Source organism: Balaenoptera physalus (assembly GCF_965194825.1).
Source record: "Balaenoptera physalus genome assembly, chromosome: 11".
In the NCBI taxonomy this organism is placed as follows: Eukaryota; Metazoa; Chordata; class Mammalia; order Artiodactyla; family Balaenopteridae; genus Balaenoptera; species Balaenoptera physalus.
Window position 1 is genome coordinate 42,430,288 of NC_138896.1, and position 25,790 is coordinate 42,456,077.

At 36.8% G+C, this 25,790-nt stretch overlaps 1 protein-coding gene across 2 annotated transcripts in view; it reads left to right on the forward strand.

Moving 5' to 3' along the window:
* The window catches only part of TINAG (tubulointerstitial nephritis antigen), an 86,574-nt gene that overhangs the window by 27,706 nt on the left and 33,078 nt on the right, over window positions 1-25,790 (forward strand). For both annotated transcript variants that reach the window (XM_082414349.1, XM_082414350.1), the window contains exons 6-9: window positions 1,694-1,844; window positions 4,137-4,317; window positions 5,839-5,884; window positions 21,360-21,483. In XM_082414349.1, the coding sequence (XP_082270475.1) occupies window positions 1,694-1,844; window positions 4,137-4,317; window positions 5,839-5,884; window positions 21,360-21,483 (502 nt within the window). The remainder of the gene's footprint in view (window positions 1-1,693; window positions 1,845-4,136; window positions 4,318-5,838; window positions 5,885-21,359; window positions 21,484-25,790) is intronic.

The window sequence follows — 25,790 nt, forward strand, 5'->3', positions numbered from 1 at the left end:
GAAATCTACAGATTCATGGGGCTGGAAGGGATGTTAGAGGTCTCCTTTTACAAGCCTTTGGTTTTGTAAAAGAGGCACAAAGAGGGGAAGTGACCTACCCAAATTGAAAGGCGAGAAGTCTCAGAAGTGATCCCAGAAGCCAGGCTTCTGACTCCTTCAGTATTATTTGTGAAAGTCTTTTCTGAACCAAGAATAGTTACACTAACATTTAAAAAATATACTTGATTCTGAGCCCTTGTACTGAAAGTTGAAGCATCGAAGAATTTCTATTTTCTTTTATGAAACAGGGAATTATTTTCTTGAGACTAAGAGAGATGGTGGTATAATGGCATTTGCTCCTATGAAATGTATCTAGCACAAAATAGATGGGAATTGAGAAGGAAGTAGGAGGATATAGATTCAACACACACTGAGTGTCTAAAATGTGCCAGCAATTACACTACAGAATTGTACATATGCTGTCGTTACATAAAAACCATGTATATGCAGAAATACATATGTAAAGGAATTATTTTAAAATGAATTATTTTAGAATAATTCTAAACTAGCATCTTGAGGGGTTTCAGTACACAGATAATTTTGATGAATGAAAACAATAACTTCTGAGAAAAGTGCATAGATAGAAGGAAGGTTATGACTTTGTTGCCTTTCATCAAAAGTAAGAGATTAAGAACAAGACTATATCAGGTCTCCAACAACAACAAAAAATCTGTACCAGAATATCACTGACTCCAATTTTCTTGTAATCTCGACACACATATTATCATGGTAGCATGATCAAAATGCTCACATAGTAGTTTTCTGCTACTGGTTGATTAGTTTCCCTAGTCTATTATTCTATGAGGTCTGTATGATGACTTTTTTGGTTTTTGTTCAGTGTTGCAATTTCTACTGCTTAGTCCAATGCCTGTCACCTAGTAGTTGGTCAACAAATGTGTGTTGGGGAAAGGAACAAACTGATTAACAAAAACCATGCTAGGGAATTATTTAAACAAATAGAAGGTTCAATCACAAAAGGTATATATATACATATATATATGTATATATATATATAAAACAAGGTGAATTCCACGCCTACTAAGATAAGATTAGGATCATAATGTTCAAGAAAATTGTAAGCATAAAAATGTGCTATGTAGCTTTTTGATAGTTTATAATGTAGATTCATGTTAGTCTCAATTAGTTTAAAAACCAAAGATTTAATTTATTCCAATATATCAGATTAACATGGATGAATTTCCAATTAATATTTCTATGATCAGTTTTTCTGATTTACTGAGTTTAGTTACATTCACTTCAAAAATATATTTTAAGCCATGATTATATATAACACTGTTTTAGGTACTGGAGATATAAATGTAAGATATGGCTCGTGCCCTCAAGGAGTTTCACTTGGCAAATTTCTTAATGAAAAATTCAGAAGTATATAGAACATGAAAGGAACAAGGAACTAGAGAAGTCTTTGAAGTTGGTAAGACAATGAAGCAATGCCAAAACTGGACAAAAACTGTAACTGAAATGATGACACAGTTGAACTTGTTGGAATACACAGATATATTCATCACATTTGGCCTTGATTTTTAGTTACATTAAGTTTCCAAGACTAGTTTAATATTCAAACAAAAAGCACTATGTAAATTCTTGGCAATACCATGTGTCACTTGACTTTTAATCAATATTCTCTTTGAAACAGGTGTAGCAGCTGACCGCATAGCGATTCAGTCCAAAGGTCAATACACAGCCAACCTATCCCCTCAGAATTTGATCTCTTGCTGTGCCAAGAACCGCCATGGATGCAACAGTGGAAGCATTGATAGGGCTTGGTGGTACCTGAGAAAACGTGGGTAAATAGCTGCCCAACACACGTCTCTAGGATTCTTAAGATTGTGGCTTAGGTTAGAATAAGAAAACATATATATTAAGAGTTTTCCAAAAAATTTACAAATATATATGCTACATCTATATAAACACATGGATTATATTTAAATATATACTATATTTGGTATCTATTGAGATTATAAGCTATTGGAAACTATTGTTTGAAGAATGTATACATTTCTAGCTAAATTAATGAAGAGTCAAGTAAGCACTGTCTTCTTGTGGCTCTGACCCAAATTGTTCTACTGAGCTGCCACGGAGGGAGGAGAGTAGTTGATATTGTTGATACCTCTGTTGAGAACTTTAGTTCCCCAGGTAGATGAATAGATAATCCCAGGTAAAAGTTAGGTTAAGAGTCAGAGGAATAACATAAAGATGTCCTATATAGTTGCCACAACTCATGAACATCATTGTCACCATCCATCCCATCTGATGAGAAGAGACAGGTTACATTTCTTTATGCTCATGTAGTCTGATACCCACACAGCATCCTCGTGTCACCTATAAGAACTAATCTACTTAAAAGCTGAGTTATCTGCCTAAGGAAACTGCAGCTGATAACTAGTAGTAAACATATGTGCTGCCCCTGTGTTCTTTCCTACTCCACTGAGTGACCTGGGTCTGCTACAGAGAAGTTAAGTGCTATGAGAGAGTGGGTGTTAGGAATTTTATATAAAGTCCTTTAAATTTTTTCTCTTATGTTTTGCCTAATAAGATGGTGCTTAGAATGGACAACTTGGGCTAATACCTTCCTGGTGTAGTAGTGCTTGGTTGGCCTCTGTTTTGTACTATAATAAAAATTAAAGCCTTTTAAGAGCTTAAAAATATAACTTAACATGAGAGTCAATGAAATCTTATTGTATTAGTCTGCTCAGGTTAACATAACAAAATGTCATAGACTGTGTGGCCTGAACAACAGGCACTTGTTTCCCACAGTTCTGGAGACTGAGAAGTCCAAGACTGGGGTGTTAGTCAGTTCAGTTCCTGGTGAGAACCCTCCTCCTGGCTTGTCTTCTCGTCATGTCGTCACCTGGCAGAGAGAGAGCTTTAGTGTCTTTTCCTGTTATAAGGGCACTGATCCCAGCATGAGGGCCCCACCCTCATGACTTCATTTAAAGCTAATTTTCTCCCAAATACCCCCATCTCCTGATACCATCACATGGCGGTTAGGGCTTCAACACATGAATTTGGGCTGACACACTTCAATCCATAGTCCTCATTATCCCCAAGTTGAGACCTTTTTTGGAAATGGTTTTTTTTCCATCATGCTCCTTTGCTCAGATTCTCTTACTTTGTTGAACACTACTGAATTTTCTTGAGGCAATTCTACCAGATAATTCCATGGCCAGCTCAACATTGACTATCCATGAAATCAATTCCGTTGTTTTATTTTCCTTACTACCTGCTTCTATATTCAATGTATTATGTTAGATTTGGATCCAAATAATTTGTACTTTTCAATGTTCAATTTCAAAATCAGAAATCAAAATTATTTTGTTGTTTTTATAATGTATATATCTGATAACTTTCTACCTTATTAACTTTAATACTATATTAGTATATACAATTCTTTCCAAAGTATCATGAACTACAGACACATAATAATAGAAGTCTTATGAGAAGGTATCTATAACTTAATAAAAATGTAAAAAAAACCCTTAATTCTAAAATTTACATAATTTATCAGAATATTCCATCTGAGTATGATAAAGTTCATTCTCTTTCACATTAAATTTGGCTCTTCTACATGATAATTATAGATGCAGACTTAAGGAGTCCTTCCCCTATTAATATTACCACAGATTTAATTGATGAACTATTTTCATCTTTGGAAAATTCTATTCAGTAGATAAATTTATTTATTAGAATGGATTTGAGCAAGATTTTAGAATATTAAAAAAATGATATAAATGAACTTATTTATAAAACAGGAACAGACTCACAGACTTAGAGAAGGAACTTATGGTTACTGGGGGAAAGGGGTACAGGGGAGGGATAGATTGGGAGTTTGAGATTGACATGTACACACTGCTATATTTAAAATAAAATGCCTTTACATGAAAAAAAATTATAATGAAGGAATAGGAATGGGGTGGGGAATAGTTAATATGATTGAACGACTATGTTCAATGTCATTAAACTTACATGTACATAGCCAGAATAATTTACAAATGTTGTATTCAGTAAAATTGCATATAGATAGGTAATTATGGCATTTTCCTAAGTATTACTTTTACATCTTTGCTTATTCCTCATAGACTGGTATCCCATGCATGCTATCCACTTTTCAACGATCAAAATGCTACCAATAATGGCTGCGCCATGACAAGTAGGTCTGATAGGCGGGGAAAGCGACATGCCACCAAGCCCTGTCCCAACAGCATCGAGAAATCCAATAGGATCTACCAATGTTCTCCTCCATACAGGGTCTCTTCCAATGTAAGTCTGAATCGCAAGAATTAGCAAAGATTAACTTTCTCGAAAATATATACTACTGTTATTAAAACTATTTAAAAACTAGTATATTCTAAAATAATGCTATGCTTTCAGGTATAATTTTTGATATTCTTAAGATGTCTATTAAAGACCTCCAATTTGGGTATAATTTTTGATCTTTGTAATATTAGCAGTCCAAATGATTGCCTTAAATTCAAAAATGCACATGCATATAGAGTTTTATAATTATATATATATATATGTATATATATATATATATATATACACATATATATATAAATACTTGACAGATAAAAGCTACAGCAAAACCTTTTTCACTGACTTTTTTGTGATAGTAGCTCATTTTATCAATCCTTTGCCTTACTCCACAGAATAATTGAAGTGGACACAGTCATAATGGAAAAAAGATTCTCTTGAATTCCAGCTTGTCATGTTAAAAGCCTAGGAAAATTGTACTCCATTGTATCAGTGTCACCCAGACATTCTCATTTTCAGAATATTTGAAACTTCAATGGCTTCCAGATACCTGTAGAATACACTTTGGCATTCTTACCATGACATACAGGGCTTCATGATTTGGTTCTGACCTACTGCTTTCACAGACTCATTTCCGACCAGGTTCTAACCCGTCCCCCCACCTGCCCATAATGCTCCTGACAAATTGACCTGCTGTCTGCTCCCCAGATGCACCATGACCTTCATGCTTCTCTACTTAGCCAGGTGATGATTCCTCTCACCCAAATGGTTATCCCACCTACTTCCATGTCAAGGAAGTAGGTCAAAACTTCATCTTCTTTGAGAAGTTTTTTCTTGACTCCTAGGCAGAACCAATGTCCCTTTCTTGTTTGCATCCATGGCATTTTGTGCTTGTCTCTGTAATAAAACTTAGTATATCATAATGCAATTAGTTTTGTTAGTGCCTGTCTATTCCACCAAAATGCAAATATCTTCAGGACAGATGCAAGGTCAATATTTGTTTCTGTCCTAGTTTCTTGTCTTTACTCTGATCAATGTATTCACATTTATATGAATAAATGAATGAATGACCTGCCTCTTTCCTAAGGGTTGCATTACACAGGGGAAAACAACAGAGAAATATTTGTATACTAAAACTGAGGAACCTCACTAAACAATCTTCTGGGATTGCTTTTGTGATCCTAAGAATGGAGATGACACTAATCTCTACTGATAAAACAGAGTTTTAACTGAATTATTTTTCCTTTGTGACCGTAAAAATCTTTGTATTTTTCTTCATTCCAAAATTATTGTCAGTGGTAAGAGTCAATGAAACGTGTGTGTGTCTTGTCTTTAGCAACTTCATCAATGTGGCAATTCACATGTGAATATTTCAAAAGATAATTAAGAGTAAATTGCAAGTGGTCAAGGCACACTGGGTTACATAATTCCTAAACTGATTGTACAGCACCTAACATTACACACCAAACAATAAGTTTAGTGTGCTCTGATAACAGTAATTGTGCTCACTGATATTTTTCCTTCCAGGAAACTGAGATAATGAAAGAAATCATGCAAAATGGACCAGTTCAAGGTAAGCTTGGATGAAGTATGGTTGTGTCTTATTTATTCCTTTAATAAACAACATTATTACATTTTAGCTCCTGTATAAAGAGCTTAATAAGTGATAGAATTTTTTTACTTTTAGATTATTCTTAAGGATTCAGTGGTTGTAAGACCAAGGTAATTATAGGAGATACACTCACCTAATAACCTAATTAGCTGACCTTTTATTTGAAGAAGATAGACTCATTCATAAATTGAATTCTTAAACAAATGTTAATGACACATTGGATGAAAGTCTGCTAAGTGTATCCAAAGTGATCATGGATCCAAAAGACATTCGAACAGGAAATACTAACTGATAGAGTTCATTTAATTGTTTACTTATATTTAGGACTCATACATAGTGTTAGAAATTTTCTCACTTCGGTTTAAATGGATTAGGTAATGGATTGAAAAAAAAGTCAAGGTTTAGCAGTAGAAACAAAATGGACACTTTACTTTTTCTATAAACTCAAAAGAAATCAAATAAGCCAGTATAATTTTTGTGTTTTATAACATGCTTTCTATTTTGATCAATTTTGTAAATGTGTTATGTATAGTAAACTAACAGTAAATAAGGAAAAATATACTGACTTTCTGTCCATTGATTTTGATATGAAGATATTATTTCTGATACATAGTTCCTCTGCTTACCTATTTGATTTTGCACCAATGGCATGAATAAAAATAGGTTCACAGTGTATATTTTCTATGCTAAACATTGCCTTGAAATGCTTGGAAAAACAAAACCAGTGAGGCCTAAAATAGAAATTCAGGGTGTGAATACTGAAAGGCCCATAATATATTCTCAATGCAGTGGAATTGATAAAAAAATAAATTAAAGAATTTGGTTAAACATAACAAAATTAAATTGAAAACATCTGATATATACCCAAGGAACGATTGGACAATATGTATTTTTATTTTTCTGAATGCTGGCCTAATTAGTATTGGTTCAACATTTGCAGGAACCACAGATTTTAAAACTGTGCTGGAAGGATTTTTATTGATCTTTATCATCACTTAACATTTATTGGGAAACCAAAGCTTACTCTAACCATGCCCTGAATTTAACTTTTAAAATCCTGGGACAATACACAAAACCTGAAACAAATAAAGAGAATTTTTTTCCTCCTTACAGTTGTGTAAGTTTTGAAGGCTGGTAAAATAGCAGGGGAATTCATGTGTAATTTAAATATATGCTTCGTTAAGTGGAGTTGTGTGACAAATTTGAAGGAACACAGGCATTTGAAGTCAAGGCTGAATTTGAAATTCCAGTTTTGACGTTTGCAACTTAAATGACTTTGGTCAAGTTATTTAAACCTCTCTGAATCTACAATCGTTATATTACTGTTTCAAGTTTCTCTCTCTCTCTTTCTTTTAATCAGTCAAAAGAAACTTGCATCATAATGACTTAAAATTGAGAACACCTTAGGTTTATTTTATGGTCAAATATGTAAGTGTTCATGAATTTTACATAATGAATCAAAAATAAAGAAATAAAATTTGTAAATAATAATGTTGAAATTCAGATTATTCAACATCTATGTAACAAATATTTGTTGAGAACCTTCCTCCTGCCAGCCTGAGCCAGGAACATGAGATAGAGCTCACCATCTTACCCTCAGGTGTGTCATAATTCTGTGTAATAAGTTTGCTGCTATTCTCCAAAAGTATAATTGCACTACAGTAGTTTATGTACTTATATGTTGATGGGTTCATCAAGTCTATTTTGGTGTCAGAAACTCAAGGAAGGCTCCATCTTCAAGTTAATTGTCATGGTGTCTCACTCATGTTTCTTTCGTTGACAGTGGTATTTTTCCACATTGAAGAGTATATTTTATTCACAGTGCTTAGAATTGAGAAAAGCTAATGGAGTCAATGATTCTATGGAAGAGAAAACCACTAACAATATTTCACACTTTTGTAAATGCTGGTTGCCTCATCTTGCTGTCAATGCAATGTGGTTGTCTACATATTGTTGCCTGGGCTAATGTACAGGGCTTTCTCCCGCTTGGTACAAAAGAATGTAAAAGGCAATAGAATTCTGAATAAATAATACTGTGTGCATTCTTCTGAAATCTATAGAATTAAAAATAAGTTTAGGTGCTGTAAAGAGAACAAAAGAAAAGATCTGCATAGAGTACAGTTATATAAATTCTTGAAATCCTATGGGAAGGTGTTTTAAAGTAAATAAAGGAGATTTAACCTCTTTTGAGCATATTTAGACAGCAACAGAAAAGGCATGAAACATTAAAAAATGAAATAAAAAGTGGAATCAAAAGTAATATTTGACTTTGGAAGAGAAGTTTCATTTTAGGATCTATCAAAAATTATTTCTTATTTTATTTAAAATGCACATCAAACTAAGACAAGCATTGTGCACAGTTTTCAAGGTATACTTAACTAGCCCAACTAAAAATATTTTCAATTCTAGTCTTTGAAAGGAGAAGTTTAAAGTGTTCACCCTGAATTGCCCAAGCCCTTCAATAAAACAGCACACAATACAAAAAAGAAATAATCTAGGTGAGGGAAGGAAGGAGAGTTTAATAAAGTATAAGCTCTTCCTTTCTAAATAATACACTATTGGCTTAGTTCTTCAGAGCTGGAGGGATGCAATCTTGTCAGAGTATTCTCTTGCCAAGGGTTTGCTTTTTATTCAAACTCACCAAGGAAAGTTTTGTATTGACTTCCAAGGATGAAGTACAATTACTGTAAACCCTGTTTGCTAGGTTCACGCTTTGCTGCTAGCTTAATTGGAAATTAAAGAGACTTGTGGAGAAGCCCAAGAAACCCAAGAAATACTGATCATCAGCCAAGTGTAGTGAGCTTCCTGCAAGGTCTCAGTTCCTGGTAATTGTGCCTCTGTCAATTAAAAATAGATGTCAGGTGGTTCAAGATGGCAGAGTGGAAGGACGTGCTCTCACTCCCTCTTGTGAGAACACAAGAATCACAACTAACTGCTGAACAATCATCGATAGGAAGACACTGGAATTCACCAAAAAAGATACCCCACATCCAAAGACAAAGAAGAAGACACAATGAGATGGTAGGAGGGGTGCAGTCACAATAAAATCAAATCCCATAACTGCTGGGTGGGTGACTCACAAAGTGGAGAACACTTATACAACAGAAGTGCACTCACTGTAGTGAAGGTTCTGAGCCCCACGTCAGGCTTCCCAACCTGGGGGTCCAGAAATGGGAGGAGGAATTCCTAGAGAATCAGACTTTGAAGGCTGGTAGGATTTGATTGCAGGACTTCGACAGGACTGAGGGAAACAGAGACTCTACTCTTGGAGGACACACATAAAGTAGTGTGTGCATCAGGACCCAGGGAAAGGAGCAGTGACCCCAGGGGAAACTGAACCAGACCTACCTGCTAGTGTTGGATGGTCTACTGCAGACGTGGGGGGTGGCTGTGGCTCACTGTGGGGACAAGGACACTGGCAGCAGAAGTTCTGGGAAGTACTTCTTGGCGTGAGCCCTCCCAGAGTCTGTCATTAGCCCCACCAAAGAGCCCAGGTAGGCTCCAGTGTTGGGTTGCCTCAGGCCAAACAACCAACAGGGAGGGAACCCCACCCCACCCATCAGCAGTCAAGTGGATTAAAGTTTTGCGAGCCTTGCCCAGCAGAGAAACAGCCAGCTCTACCCACCATCAGTCCCTCCCTTCAGGAAACATGCACAAGCCTCTTAGATAGCCTCATCCAACAGAGGGCAGACAGAAGAAGCAAGAAGAACTATAATCCTGCAGCCTGTGGAACAAAAACCACATTCACAGAAAGACAGACAATATGTAAAGGCAGAGGACTATGTATCAGATGAAGGAACAAGATAAAACCCCAGAAAAACAACTAAATGAAGTGGAGATAAGCAACCTCCCAGAAAAAGAATTCAGAATAATGATAGTGCAGATGATCCAGGACCTCGGAAAAAGAAAGGAGGCAAAGATTGAGAAGATGCAAGAAATGTTTAACAAAGATCTAGAAGAATTAAAGAACAAACAGAGATGAACAATACAATAACTGAAATGAAAAATACACTAGAAGGAATCAATAGCAGAATAACTGAGGCAGAAGAATGGATAAGTGACCTGGAAGACAGAATGGTAGAATTCACTGCTGTGGAACAGAATAAAGAAAAAAGAATGAAAAGAAATGAAGACAGCCTCAGAGACCTCTGGGACAACATTAAATGCAACAACATTTGCATTATAGGGGTCCCAGAAGGAGAAGAGAGAGAGAAAGCACCTGAGAAAATATTTGAAGAGATTATAGTTGAAAATATCCATAACATGGGAAAGGAAAGAGCCACCCAAGTCTGGGAAGTGCAGAGACTCCCATGCAGGAGAAACCCAAGGAGAAACATGCCGAGACACATAGTAATCTAATTGGCAAAAATTAAGGACAAAGAAAAATTATTGAAAGCATCAAGGGAAAAATGACAAATAACATACAAGGGAATTCCCATAAGGTTAGCAGCTGATTTCGCAGCAGAAACTCTACAAGTCAGAAGGGAGTGGCATGGTATACGTAAAGGGATGAAAGGGAAGAACTTACAACCATGATAACTCTACCCAGCAAGGATCTCATTCAGATTCAATGGAGAAATCAAAAGCTTTACAGACAAGAAAAGCTAAGAGAATTCAGCACCATCAAACCAACTCTACAACAAATGCTAAAGGAACTTCTCTAAGTGGGAAACACAACAGAAGAAAAGAGCCTACAAAAACAAACCCAAAACAATTAAGAATATGGTAATAGGAACATATATATTGATAATTACCTTAAACGTGAATGGGTTGAATGCTCCATCCAAAAGACACAGGCTTGCTGCATGGATACAAAACAAGACCCATATATATGCTGTCTACAATAGACGCACTTCAGACTTAGGGACACATACAGACTGAAAGTGAGGGGATGGAAAAAGATATTCCATGCAAATGGAAATCAAAAGAAAGCTGTTGTAACAATACTCAGATAAAATAGACTTTAAAATAAAGAATGTTACAAGAGACAAGGAAGGACTCTACATAATGATCAAGGGATCAATCCAAGAAGAAGATATAAAAATCATAAATATATATGCAGCCAACATAGGAGCACCTCAATAAATAAGGTAACTGCTAACAGATATAAAAGAAGAAATCAACAGTAACACAGTAATGGTGGGGGGCTTCAACACCTCACTTACACCAATGGACAGATCATCCAAACAGAAAATTAATAAGGAAACACAAGCTTTAAATAACACAATAGACCAGATAGATTTAGTTGATATTTATAGGACATTCCAACCAAAAACAGCAGATTACACTTTCTTCTCAACTGCACATGGAACATTCTCCAGGATAGATCACATCTTGGGTCACAAATCAAGCCTCAGTAAATTTAAGACAATTGAAATCATATCAAGCATCTTTTATGACCACAATGCTATGAGATTAGAAATCAATTACAGGGAAAAAACCGTAAAAAACACAAACACATGGAGGCTAAACAATACGTTACTAAATAACCAAGAGATCACTGAAGAAATCAAAGAGGAAATCAAAAAATACCTAGAGACAAATGACAATGAAAACATGATGATCCAAAACTTTTGGGATGCAGCAAAAGCAGTTCTAAAAGGGAAGTTATAGCTATACAAGCCTACCTCAAGAAACAGGAAAAATCTCAAATAAACAATCTAACCTTACACCTAAAGGAACTAGAGAAAGAAGAATAAACAAAATGCAGAGTTAGCAGAAGGAAAGAAATCATAAAGATCAGAGCAGAAATAAATGAAATAGAAACAAAGAAAACAATAACAAAGATCAATAAAACTAAAAGCTGGTTCTTTGAGAAGATAAATAAAATTGATAAACCTTTAGCCAGACTCATCAAGAAAAAGAGGGAGAGGACTCAAATCAATAAAATTAGAAATGAAAAAGGAGAAGTTACAACAGACACCACAGAAATACAAAGCATCCTAAGAGACTACTACAAGCAACCCCATGCCAATAAAATGGACAACCTGGAAGAAATGGACAAATTCTTAGAAAGGTATAACCTTCCAAGACTGAACAATGAAGAAAAGAAAATATGAACAGACCAATCACAAGTAATGAAATTGAAACTGTGTTTAAAAATCTTCCAACAAACAAAATTCCAGGTCCAGATGGCTTCAAAGGTGAATTCTATCAAACGTTTAGAGAAGAGCTAACACCCATCCTCCTCAAGCTCTTCCAAAAAATTCCAGAGGAAGGAACACTCCCAAACTTATTCTATGAGGCCGCCATCACCCTGATACCAAAACCAGACAAAGATACTATAAAAAAAGAAAATTACAGACCAATGTCACTGATGAATATAGATGCAAAAATCCTCAACAAAATACTAGCAAGCAGAATCCAACAACCCATTAAAAGGATCATACACCATGATCAAGTGGGATTTATCCCAGGGATGCAAGGATTCTTCAATATATGCAAATCAATCAATGTGATATGCATATCAACAAATTGAAGAATAAAAACCATATGATCATCTCTATAGATGCAGAAAAAGCTTTTGACAAAATTCAACAACAATTTATGATAAAAGCTCTCCAGAAAGTGGGCATAGAGGAAACCTACCTCAACATAATAAAGGCCATATGTGACTAACTCACAGCAAACATTATTCTCAATGATGAAAAACTGAAAGCATTTCCTCTAAGATCAGGAACAAGACAAGGATGTCCACTCTCACCACTATTATTCAACATAGTTTTGGAAGTCCTAGCCACAACAATCAGAGAAGAAAAAGAAATGAAAGGAATACAAATTGGAAAAGAAGAAGTAAAGTGTCACTGTTTGCAGATGACATGATAGTATAGATAGAGAATCCTAAAGATGCCACCAGAAAACTACTAGAGCTAATCAATGAATTTGGTAAAGTTGCAGGATACAAAATTAATGCACAGAAATCTCTTGCATTCCTATATACTGATAATAATGATGAAAAATCTGGAAGAGAAATTAAGGAAACACTCCCATTTACCATTGCAACAAAAGAATAAAATATGTAGGAATAAACCACCTAGAAAGACAAAATACCTGTGTGCAGAAAACTATAAGACACTGCCTAAAGTATTTAAAGATGATACCAGCAGATGGAGAGATATACGACATTCTTGGTTTGGAAGAATGAATATTGTGAAAATGACTATACTACCCAAAGCAATCTACAGATTCAATGCAATCTCTATCAAATTACCAAAGGCATTTTTTACAGAACTCGAACAAACAATTTAAAATTTGTATGGAGACACAAAAGACCCCAAATAGCCAATGCAGTCTTGAGGGAAAAAAGCGGAGCTGGAGGAATCAGACTCCCTGACTTCAGACTATAGAAGAAAGCTACAGTAATTAAGACAATATGGTACTGGCACAAAAACAGAAATATAGATCAATGGAATAGGATAGAAAGCCCAGAGATAAACCCACGCCCCAAGGTCAACTAATCTATTACAAAGGAGGCAAGGATATACAATGGAGAAAAGACAGTCTCTTCAATAAGTGGTGCTGGGAAAACTGGACAGCTACATGTAAAAGAATGAAATTAGAACACTCCTTAATACCATATACAAAAATAAACTCAGAATGGATTCGAGACTTAAATGTAAGACCAGACACTATAAAACTCTTAGAGGAAAATAGGAAGAACACTCTTTGACAGAAATCACGCAAGATATTTTTTGTTCCACCTCCTAGAGTAATGGAAATAAAAACAAAAATAAACAAATGGGACCTAATGAAACTTCAAAGATTTTGCACAGCAAAGGAAACCATAAACAAGATGAAAAGACAACTCTCAGAATGGGAGAGAATATTTGCAAATGAATCAATGGACAAAGGATTAATCTCCAAAATATATAAACAGCACTTGCAGCTCAATATTAAAAAAACAAACAACCAAATCCAAAAATGGGCAGAAGACCTAAATAGACATTTTCTCCAAAGAAGACATACAGATGGCCAAGAAGCACATGAAAAGCTGCTCAACATCACTAATTATTAGAGAAATGTAAATCAAAATTACAATGAGGAATCACCTCACACCAGTTAGAAAGGGCATCATCAGAAAATCTACAAACAACAAATGCTGGAGAGGGTATGGAGAAAATGGAACCCTCTTGCACTGTTGGTGGGAATGTAAATTGATACAGCTACTATGGAGAACAGTATGGAGGTTCCTTAAAAAACTAAAAATAGAATTACCATATGACCCAGCACCCAGAGAAAACAGTATTTCAAAAAGACACATGCACCCCAATGTTCATCGCAGCACTATTTACAATAGCCAGGTCATGGAAGCAACCTAAATGCCCATCGACAGACGATTGGATAAAGAAGATGTTGTAAAAAGGAACAAAATTGGGTCCTTTGTTGAGACATGGATAGATCTAGAGACTGTCATACAGAGTGAAATAAATCAGAGAAAAACAAATATCGTATATTAATGCATATATGTGGAACTTAGAAAAATGGTACAGATGAACTGGTTTGCAGGGCAGAAATTGAGACACAGATGTAGAGAACCAATGTATGGACACCAAGGCAGAAAGCAGTGGAGGGTGGGGTGTGTGTGATGAATTGAGCGATTGGGATTGAGATGTATACACTGATGTGATAAAATTGATGACTAATAAGAACCTGCTGTATAAAAAAATAAATTAAAATTCAAAAATTAAAAATAAAATAAAATAAAATAAAAAGTAAAAGGTGTGCAAGAGGAAAAATAAAAATGATGGTGGGGCGAGGAGTCAAGATGGTGGTGTGGGAAGATGCAGAGTTAGCGTCTCCTCACAACTAGGGCGTCTGCCGTTCACTGGTCAGGGACTCTGACCCTTAGGGAGATGGGAGGAACTCCAAAATGAACCGGTAGGATGTAGGGGGACCATAGGCAGAGGAGAAGTAGAGGCCAGACAAGATCAGTCCGCCTGAGACCAGGGAGATCAGGAGAAGCAGGTGGGAGGGACTCTCTGGGAAGAGCGGGAGAGGAGCTGAGGGCGATCACCTGGCCCACTTGGGCAGTGAAGCCTGCTGAGTTCTGAAGCCGCTTCCACCCCCCCATCCAAAGCCCCATCCAGGTCTCTTGGGTCCTGGGTGCTTAGGAGGGAGGCTGGGGAGATCTGGAGAGGCAGGTGAGAGAGGTCCTGCAGGAGAAGCAGAGGGCAATTGCCTGGCCCACTCGGGCATGAGGAGCCTGCTGAGCTCCCTGCCCAGTCCCCTGCCCTCAAAACCCCCCTTCCCCCACCCTCCCCTCACCAGCTGCATTGGTCCTGGGGGCATAGGAGGGAGGCTGGGGAGATCAGGAGAGGCAGGTGGGAGGGGCCCTCCCAGACCACAGATCAGAGGAGCAGGAGAGGAGAGGAGGGCATTTGCCCTGCCCTCTCGAGCCCAGGAAGTCTGCTAGTCTCCCAGGTCAGGTCCTCTCCCTCTGAGACTGGGCTGGGTAGCATGCCTCGGCCCCTTTTTTTCCTTGAGCCTAAGCCCCACCCCCCACAGCCCCCAGGGCCTTTTCCAGCCCTGTGGGTCCTGAGCATTGGCCCCGCCCAATACCCAAACCTCACCCATTGCTTAGGCCACACTTTCCAGAGCCAAGGCCTTTCTCCCCCCACCCTTTTTTGTTTTTCCATTCCCTCCTCCTCTTTTTTACTATTGTGGTACTGATGTAACTTCCAGTTATTGATTCATCTATATTTTTATTTTAGTCTTTCAAACATACCTGTTGTTTCCTAATGTAATTTTATGTAATTTTATTTTTTACTTTGTTATTTTTCTCTCTCTCTCTTTTTTTTTTTTTTTTGCCACACAACACAGCTTGCAGAATCTTGATTTGCGAGCCTGTGGTTGGGGAGAAGCTCCTGTGGTGGGAGCTCCGAGTCTGAACCACTGGACTAACAGAGAACCTCCGACACCAGGGAATATTCATTGGAGAGAGGTCTCACAGAGTACCTCATCTCAGCACCAAGACCCAGCTCTACCCAACAGCCTAGAAACTCCAGTGCTGGAAGCCTCGGACCAAACAGCCAGTAAGACAGAAACACAATCCCACTCATTAAAAAAAAAAAAAATTAGACGGCAAAAAATATGTCACAGATGAAGGAGCAAGGTAAAAACCTATAAGACCAAGTAAATGAAGAGAAATAGGCAATCTACCTGAAAAAGAATTCAAAGTAATGATAGTAAAGATGATCCAGAATCTTGGAAATAGAATGGAAGCATGGATTGAGAAAATACAAGGAATGCTTAACAAAGATCTAGAAGAACTAAAGAACAAACAAACAGAGATGAACAACACAATAACTGAAATGAAAAATACACTAGAAGGAATCAATAACAGAATAACTGAGTCAGAAGAACAAATAAGTGAGCTGGAAGACAAAATGGTGGAAATAACTGCCGAGGAGCAGAATAAAGTTAAAAGAATGAAAAGAATTGAAGACAAGCTCAGAGACCTCTGGGACAACACTAAATGCACCAACATTTGAATTATAGGGGTCCCAGAAGAAGAGAAAAAGAAAGGGTCTGAGAAAATATTTGAAGAGATTATAGTGGAAATCTTCCTTAACATGGGAAAAGAAAGAGTCACCCAAGTCCAGGAAGCACACAGAGTTACATACAGGATAAACCCTAGGAAAAACACAGCAAGACACACATTAATCAAACTCACAAAAATTAAATTCCAAGGAAAAATATTAAAAGCAGCAAGAGAAAAACAAAAAAATAACATACAAAGGAATCCCCATAAGGATAACAGCTGATTTTTCAGTGGAAACTCTGCAGGCCAGAAGGGAGTGGCAAGATACACTTAAAGTGATGAAAGAGAAAAATCTACAACCACGATTACTCTACCCAGCAAGGATCTCCTTCAGATTCCATGGAGAAGTCAAAAACTTTTCAGACAAACAAAAGCTAAGAGAATTCAGCACCACCAAACCAGCTTTACAACAAATGATAAAGAAACTTCTCTAAGCGGGAAACACAAGAGAAGGAAAAGACCCACAAAAACAAACCCCAAACAATTAAGAAAATTGTAATAGGAACATACATATCGATAATAACCTTGAATGTAAATGGATTAAATGCCCCAACCAAAAGACACAGACTGGCTGAAGGGATACAAAAACAAAACCCATATATATGCTGTCTACAAGAGACCCACTGCAGACCTAGGGACACATACAGACTGAAAGGAAGGGATGGAAAAAATATTCCATGCAAATGGAAATCAAAAGAAAGCTGGAGTAGCAATACTCATATCAGATAAAATAGACTTTAAAATAAAGACTGTTACAAGAGATAAGGAGGGACACTACATAATGATCAAAGGATCAATCCAAGAAGAAGATATAACAACTATAAATATTTATGCACCCAACATAGGAGCACCACAATACATAAGGCAAATGCTAACAACCATGAAAGAAGAAATCGACAGTAACACAATAATAGGGGACATTAACACCCCACTTACACCAATGGACAGATCATCCAAACAGAAAATAAATAAGGAAACACAAGCTTTAAATGACACAATAGACCAGATAGAACTAATAGATATTTAGAGAACATTCCACCCAAAAGTTGCAGAATACACTTTCTTCTCAAGTGCACATGGAACATTCTCCAAGATAGATCACATCTTGGGTCAAAAATCAAGCCCTGGTAAATTTAAGAAAATTGAAATCATATCAAGCATCTTTTCTGACCACAACTTTATGAAATTGGAAATCAACTGCAGGAAAAAACTGTAAAAAACACAAATACATGGAGGTTAAATAGTGCACTACTAAATAACCAAGAGATCACTGAAGAAATCAAAGAAGAAATTAAAAAATACATAGAAACGAATGACAATGACAACATGATGACCCAAAACCTATGGGACGCAGCAAAAGCAGTTCTATGAGGGAAGTTTATAGCAATTCAATCTCACCTCAAGAAACAAGAAAAATCACAAATAAACAATGTAACCCTACACTTAAAACAACTAGGGAAAGAAGAACAAAGAAAACCCAAAGTCAATAGAAGGAAAGAATAAAGATCAGAGCAAAAATAAATGAAATAGAAATGAAGAAAACAATAGCAAAGATCAATAAAACTAAAAGCTGGTTCTTTGAGAAGATAAACAAAATTGATAGACCCTTAGCCAGACTCATTAAGAAAAAAAGGGAGAGGATGCAAATCAATAAAATTAGAAATGAAAAAGGAGAAATCACTACTGACACTGTAGAAATACAGAGGATTATAGGAGACTACTATAAACAACTATATGCCAATAAAATGGACAACCATGGAGAAATGGACAAGTTCTTGGAAAGGTACGATTTTCCAAGACTGAACCAGGAAGAATTAGAAAATATAAACAGACCAATAACAAGTAATGAAATTGAAACCATAATTAAAAATCTTCCAACAAACAAAAGTCCAGGACCAGATGGCTTCACAGGCAAATTCTATCAAACATTTAGAGACGAGCTAACAATGACACTTCTCAAACTCTTCCAAAAAAATTGCAGAGGGAGAAACACTCCCAAATTCATTCAATGAAGCCACCATCACCCTGACACCAAAACCAGAAGAAGATATCACAAAAAAGAAAATTATAGACCAATATCACTGATGAACATAGATGCAAAAATCCTCAACAAAATACTAGCAAACAGTATCCAATAGCACATTAAAAGGATCATACACCATGATCAAGTGGAATTTATCCCAGGGATGCAAGGATTCTTCAATATACACAAGGCAATCAATGTGATACACCACATTAACAAATTAAGGAATAAAAATCATATGATCATCTCAATAGATGTAGAAAAAGCTTTTGACAAAATTCAATACCATTTACCATAAAAACTCTCTAGAAAATGAGCATAGAGGGAACCTACCTCAACATAATAAAGGCCATATATGGCAAACCCACAGCAAGCATCATACTCAATGGTGAAAAACTGAAAGTATTTCCACTAGGATCAGGAACAAGACAAGGATGTCCACTCTCACCACTATTATTCAACATAGTTTTGGAAGTCCTAGCCATGGCAATCAGAGAAGAAAAAGAAATAAAAATTGGAAAAGAGGAAGTAAAACTGTCACTATTTGCTGATGACATGATACTATACAGAGAAAATCCTAAAGATGCCACCAGAAAACTGCTAGAACTAATCAATGAATTTGGTAAGGTTGCAGGATACAAAATTAATGCACAGAAATCTCTGCATTCCTACACACCAACAGTGAAAAATCAGAAAGAGAAATTAAGGAAACAATCCCATTTACCATTGCAACAGAAAGAATAAAACCTATGAATAAACCTGCCTAAGGAGGTGAAAGAATTGTACTCAGAAAACTATAAAACACTGATGAAAGAAATCAAAGATGACATAAAAAGATGGAGAAATATACCATGTTCTTGGATTGGAGGAATCAGTATTGTGAAAATGACTATACTACCCAAAGCAATCTACAGATTCAATGCAATCCCTGTCAAACTACCAATGGCATTCTTCACAGAATTAGGACAAAAAATCTTACAATTCGTATGGAAACAGAAAAGACCCCGAATTGCCAAAGCAATGTTGAGAACGAAAAATGGAGCTGGAGGAATCAGGCTCCCTGACTTCAAACTATACCACAAAGCTACAGTAATCAAGACAATATGGTACTGGCCCAAAAACAGAAATATAGACCAATGGTACAGGATAGACTGCCCAGAGGTAAACCCACACACATATGGACACCTAATTTATGACAAAGGAGGCAAGAACATACAATGGAGAAAAGACAGCCTCTTCAATAAGTGGTGCTGGGAAAACTGGACAGCTACATGTAAAAGAATGAAATTAGAACACCCCCTAACACCATAAACAAAAATAAACTCCAAATGGATTAAATATTTAAATGTAAGACCAGACACTATAAAATTCTTAGAGGAAAACATAGGAAAAACACTCTTTGACGTAAACCACAGCAAGATCTTTTTTGACCCACATCCTAGAGTAATGGAAATAAAAACAAAAATAAACAAATGAGACTTAATTAAACTTAAAAGCTTTTGCACAGCAAAGGAAACCATAAACAAGACAAAAAGACAACCCTCAGAATGGGAGAAAATATTTGCAAATGAGGCAACTGACAAAGGATTAATCTCCAAAATATACAAACAGCCCATGGAGCTCAATATCAAAAAACCAAACAATCCAGTTAAAAAGTGGGCAGAAGATTTACATAGGCATTTCACCAAGGAAGACATACAGATGGTCATGAGGCACATGAAAAGATGCTCAACATCACTAATTATTAGAGAAATGCAAATCAAAACTACAATGAGGTATCATCTCACACCAGTCAGAATGACCATTATCAAAAAAACTAGAAAGAATAAATGCTGGAATGAGTGTGGTGAAAAGGGAACACTCCTACACTGTTGGTGGGAATGTAAATTGATACAACCACTATGGAAAACAGTATGGGGGTTCCTTAAAAAACTAAAAATAGAACTACCATATGACCAGCAATCTCACTGCTGGGTATATACCCTGAGAAAACCATAATTCAAAAGGAGACATGCACCACAATGTTCATTGCAGCACTATTTACAATGGCCAAGACATGGAGCCAACCTAGATGTCCATCAACAGATGAATGGATGAAAAAGATGTGGCACATATATACAAAGGAATATTACTCAGCCATAAAAAGAAATGAAATTGAGTTATTTGTAGTGAGGTGGATGGACCTAGAGTCTGTCATACAAAGTGAAGTAAGTCAGAAAGAGAAAAACGAATACCGTATGCTAATGCATATATATGGAATCTAAAAAAAAAGATGGTACTGATGAACCTAGTTGCAGGACAGGGACAAAGAGGTAGACATAGAGAATGGACTTGATGACATGGGGTGGGAGGGCAAAGCTGGGGTGAAGTGAGAGTAGCATCGACATATATACACTACCAAATATAAAATAGTTGGCTGGTGGGAAGTAGCAGCATAGCACAGGGAGATCAGCTCAGTGCTTTGCCATGACTTAGAGGGGTGGGATAGGGAGGATGGGAGGGAGGGTCAAGAGGGAGGGCATATGGGGACATGTATATGTATATGGCTGATTCACTTTTTTGTGCAACAGAAACTAACACGGTATTGTGAAGCAATTATACTCCATTAAAGATCTATTAAAAAAATAGATGGCATTCTAAATGTATAATGTGACCTTAAGTAATATTCTAAGTAGCTAAAAGTTATGTTTATAAGAGAACAAGAAAATATTGCAGCCAATTAAGTAGGAAAGAAAATTAGGCTGAATTGCAAAATTCCTTCTTAGATTCTACCCCTGGAAATTTTCTCATTGACTGTTCTGTGAAAATTTCTGGAAGTGTTTAAAGATAATGGTTTAAAACTGTGTCATGTATCCTGTTGTGTTGTATTTTAGCCATAATGCAAGTCCGTGAGGATTTCTTCAATTATAAGACAGGGATATATAGACATGTTACTGGCACAAATGAAGAATCAGAAAAATATCGAAAGCTTCGTACACATGCAGTCAAACTCACTGGGTAAGTCACTTTCTTAAAAATCTTCATTGAATGCTTTTGGAAAATAAAACTGAAAATAAGAGTATGTAGTGTGCATTTAGGTGCTGGAATTCCTCTTGGTATGAAAGACTCTCATACAAATTAAAAATTATAAAAGCATTGACATTAGTTACTCAGTATTTTAAAGTCTGGTGAAAAAGTAACTCAATATTTTGGGAAAGGTAATTCTGTCTCTCACTTACTTGGGAATCCATCCTAAGAATCTGTTCTATGGGCAAGGGACATTGATTATTGGAATAGATTCTGCATATGGAATAATAGAGGAAAGGCTACAAAACCACAGTGTATCAGGATTTGGGGAGAAGGTTTTGGATGGAATAACAAATGGTAGAGATTAAGCAAGAAGAGAGGGTAGGGTCACCTTTCATTCGAAGTAAGATTATTTTTTATATTTATGTGAGAATTGTAGAAATTAAATTTATCAAATTTGTGAGTCAAATACATTCAGCTCTGCAAGAGCAAGAAAGAGGTTCAAAATTCGGTTGCATTTCAAGAGTAAGTCATCTCACAAATAGACCCTACTCAGAGAGTGTGGTCTTTGGGGACCACTTTTTCAATCTCATTCTGACTCTGCCCAGTCTCCAAACTCTTTCTCATGTCTCATTCCACTTCAGATGAAATGCTTACTGTCCCATTCTTCAGGTGATGATCTCAAAATTTTTCCTTTTATCTTGAATAACCAATAATTTGACCTTGTGCTCTTACCTTGCATTGTATTTCACCAAAGAAATTCAAGCAATCAGAAAACAGCTCCCAGCATCACACACTCTTCCCATAAGTACTCCTCCCTTTCTTCCCACTTTTCACAGAGTTGAACCTTCTCTGATCCTATCTAAACCCCTCTTGCTATAGTGTAGACCTCAACCTCTCCCCATATTCAAGAATATTCAGAGGCAATTTTCCCGTTTTCTTCTCTGTAATCAATTTTATTTTTCCCACCATACAAACGTGCGATTATTTCTCAGATATTATGAAAAACAAACAAAACAACAAAAAAACTTTCTCTCATCTTCACTTCCTCTACATTCCATTTATGTTCTTTCCATATAGTAAATTCTTAACGAGACTCATCTGTACTCACTTTCTTCATTTCTTTTCTGCCCATTTTTTCTTAAACCTCTCCAATCACTTTTTTTACTTCCTTCCTCCTCTTCACAACAATATCTGGGTCAAGGTTCTCAGCGACGTCCCCATTGTTATATTCATCTGTCAGAATATAGACCTACCTGTCCCCTCTTTCTGGATTTTCCTTACTGCCGTGACTTTTCAAGGTTCTTTGTTCTTCTTTTTCCTTTTCCTGTACTTCCATACTTCATGTTGGAGAGCCCCAGACTGAGGTCTTAGTCCCTTCTCCCCTCACTTATTCCCTGAATAAGTCATCGGTCTCTGAAGTCATCGGTCTCTGAGCTCATCCTGGCTTTGAGTCCCATCGAACCCTGACACTGGCTGAATTTATATCTCCAGCCCAGATCTGATCCTGACCTCCAGACTCATCCATTCCACGGCCTCCTGGACACCTCCACCTGGGTACCTAATGGATGGCTCACATTCAGTGCTTCCAAAACGGAACCCCTGATCTCTCCCCTTACACTTGCTACACAGCATCTACTGTCTCCTTCTTAGCTGATGACCATACCATCCTTCCGTGTGCTCTCACTGGAAACTTTAGAATCATCCTCTATTCTCCTTGCCACTCACTTTTAAGATGTTGGAAACTCCTCTGGTTCTTATAACTTGTATCCAGAATCCAACCACTTTTCACCATCTAAATTATCTCCACCCTTGCCTGAACCACCATTACCCATCATTTTGTACATGGGTTACTGGAGAAGCTTCTAACAGCTCCTCTTGCATTTAAGTTTGTCCTGGACAGTCTATTCTCAACAGAGAAATCCGTGTGTTCTTTTAGAGCATTAATCAGATTTCATCACTCCTTTGCTCAGAACCCTATGATACAAAGTTAGAAAGTGATCTGATCTCAATTTCTGTTCACCTGTACCTTGTTCTTCCTGATCTCCTGCTCCATTATGTTTCAGACACCCACACCCAGAGTCTTTCCCTGTGCCTACACTGCTCCTTTATCAGACATCTGATTCCTTAGTGTCTGTGTCTCCATCTAGTCTTTGCACAGATCTCATCTTCTCAGCGTGGCATCCCTGACTGTCCTACTTAATACTGCCACCTGTCCTCTGCTTCAGCACCTCTGATCTCCCTCATTTGATTTATTTAAAATTGTTTCCATAACAATGATCACTTTCTAACATACTAATTTAATTAGCTTTTGATGATTGTGTATTGTCTGTCTGCCTTACTAGAAGGAAGCTCCGTGAGAGCAGGTGTCTATCTTATTGGCTGAAGTAGCCAAAGCATACAATGCTGGTCCTTCATACACCTCATGCTTTTTCTATTCAAATAATGAATTTGTTTCAGCATACTCTATACTAGTTCTAGCCTGATACTCATCTTTCAATAAAGCAGCTGCTCAGCTTCCATTGGTTTGTAATTCTTGGACCCACGCTCATCTGATCAACTCTGCCCCTATTTCTCAGCCCAGAGAGTTTTGTGGGACTCACAATAAATGCCCTCCTGCCGTCTTTGCTGCCATGTGCTACCCTTTGCCTTTCCTTTTTGCTTCACCTTCATCTTTCAGCCATTGCCCCTGGTGGCTTGGCCAGGACTTGGGCAGCCCAATGGGCTCCCAGTGTGACTTCTTCTTCAGCTGATCCCCCCAGGGTGGGATAGGGAGGGACTGACAGTCTGATCACCTAGCCTTGCTCACAGCCTTTGTTGTAAACAAATTGAGGGAGTAGTTCTGGATTGTCTTACATACTTTTAAAGGGAAAAAATTCCTATTCAGGTCTAGAGGGGGAGGGAGAATGTTGCGGTGAGTCTTGTTCTCAGAATCTACTTTTGCTTTTATACAGAACAAAATGTGTTTTTTTTCCATTATTCCTCAAAGTTGTTTTTTTTGGGGGTGGTGGTGGATTGTGACTGTTTGCCTGGTTTACTAAAGGTAGAAGGAAGGTACTACTGAGGTTTTAAAACTTGTTTTCTTTTATTTTGTTTTCCCCTTCTTAGCTGTTCAGTGACCTTTCAGGAAGGCAAATGGAATAAAAATGCCTTTATACTGCCACTGGAACTGGGAATTCAGTTCCACCTGAGTTCTGTTTCCCTTCAGTTTGAAAGTCCTATTTCTTCTAAACCTCTCCTTCCTATGTATGTTTCATTATCAATTTTTGTTTTCTCTAGTAATATCCATGATTTGGAAAAAAAATTTCCCACACACTTGGTGATTGAAATAATTTTTCCTATCATTCAGAGAACTCTGGAATGGCAACATTGATGTGGTACCTTCCTTGATTTATCAGAACTGATCCTTTATCATCTCTATCATGTATTTAAACATGCTGGTCATGTTTTCTTCATTCTACTTCTAAAGTTATTCATGCTGAGGTTGAACAAGATATGAATGTGTTTCTATTTAATCACTCTGCACTGTTTGTATATTTTCCATGTACAGTGTGTCAGTTGCAGTAATGTGTTCACTTTTATAAACTCCTAGAAGATTGAGACATTTATAAATTTACCTCACATGTGTGATAATTAACAAGGCTAATTCTACTCGTAGGCAAGCAACTTCCGGAGAATTTGTTTATTTTTCAGAAATATTTTAGGTCCCCTAGGCATTGTTAAATGCCCTGGAGCAGTAGATTTTAATTCATTTCTCTATTAGTAATTCCTGATTTGGTAATTACTGTATTCAGAAAAGTAATGCATCAGTGAATTAGAGAGGAATCAAATAGTCCAAGTAAGTTAATGTTCCTTATTGGAGAGCTTAATGTACTTCATAGAAGTACTTTACAAATTCATCGCAACAAATTCTATTTGCTGTCCATTCTGTTAAAGACAAAGCTATTAGATTTAACTTATTTGAACAAATAAATTTAAACTTCTATTGAATGCTCATCACTGGGGAATACAAGGAGGATTAATACATAGTCCTACTCTTAAGGAGTTTAGGGAATAAGGTAGAGACATTCACAACTGCTTCTGGCATATATTTCCATACATATAGGGCTTTACATATATAAAACACAGAATAGTGATAGGTAGATAAACGTTTGTAATGCTTTTCTTTGTTCCTCATAATTTTAGTTCACTCCTCTCTCTTCTCTTTCCACAACCTCTGTCTACCCCTGTTGTGGATACTGAAGTCATAAAAGCATTTAATTGAATTAAAAATGCCAGATGTTTTGAAACATGGCATT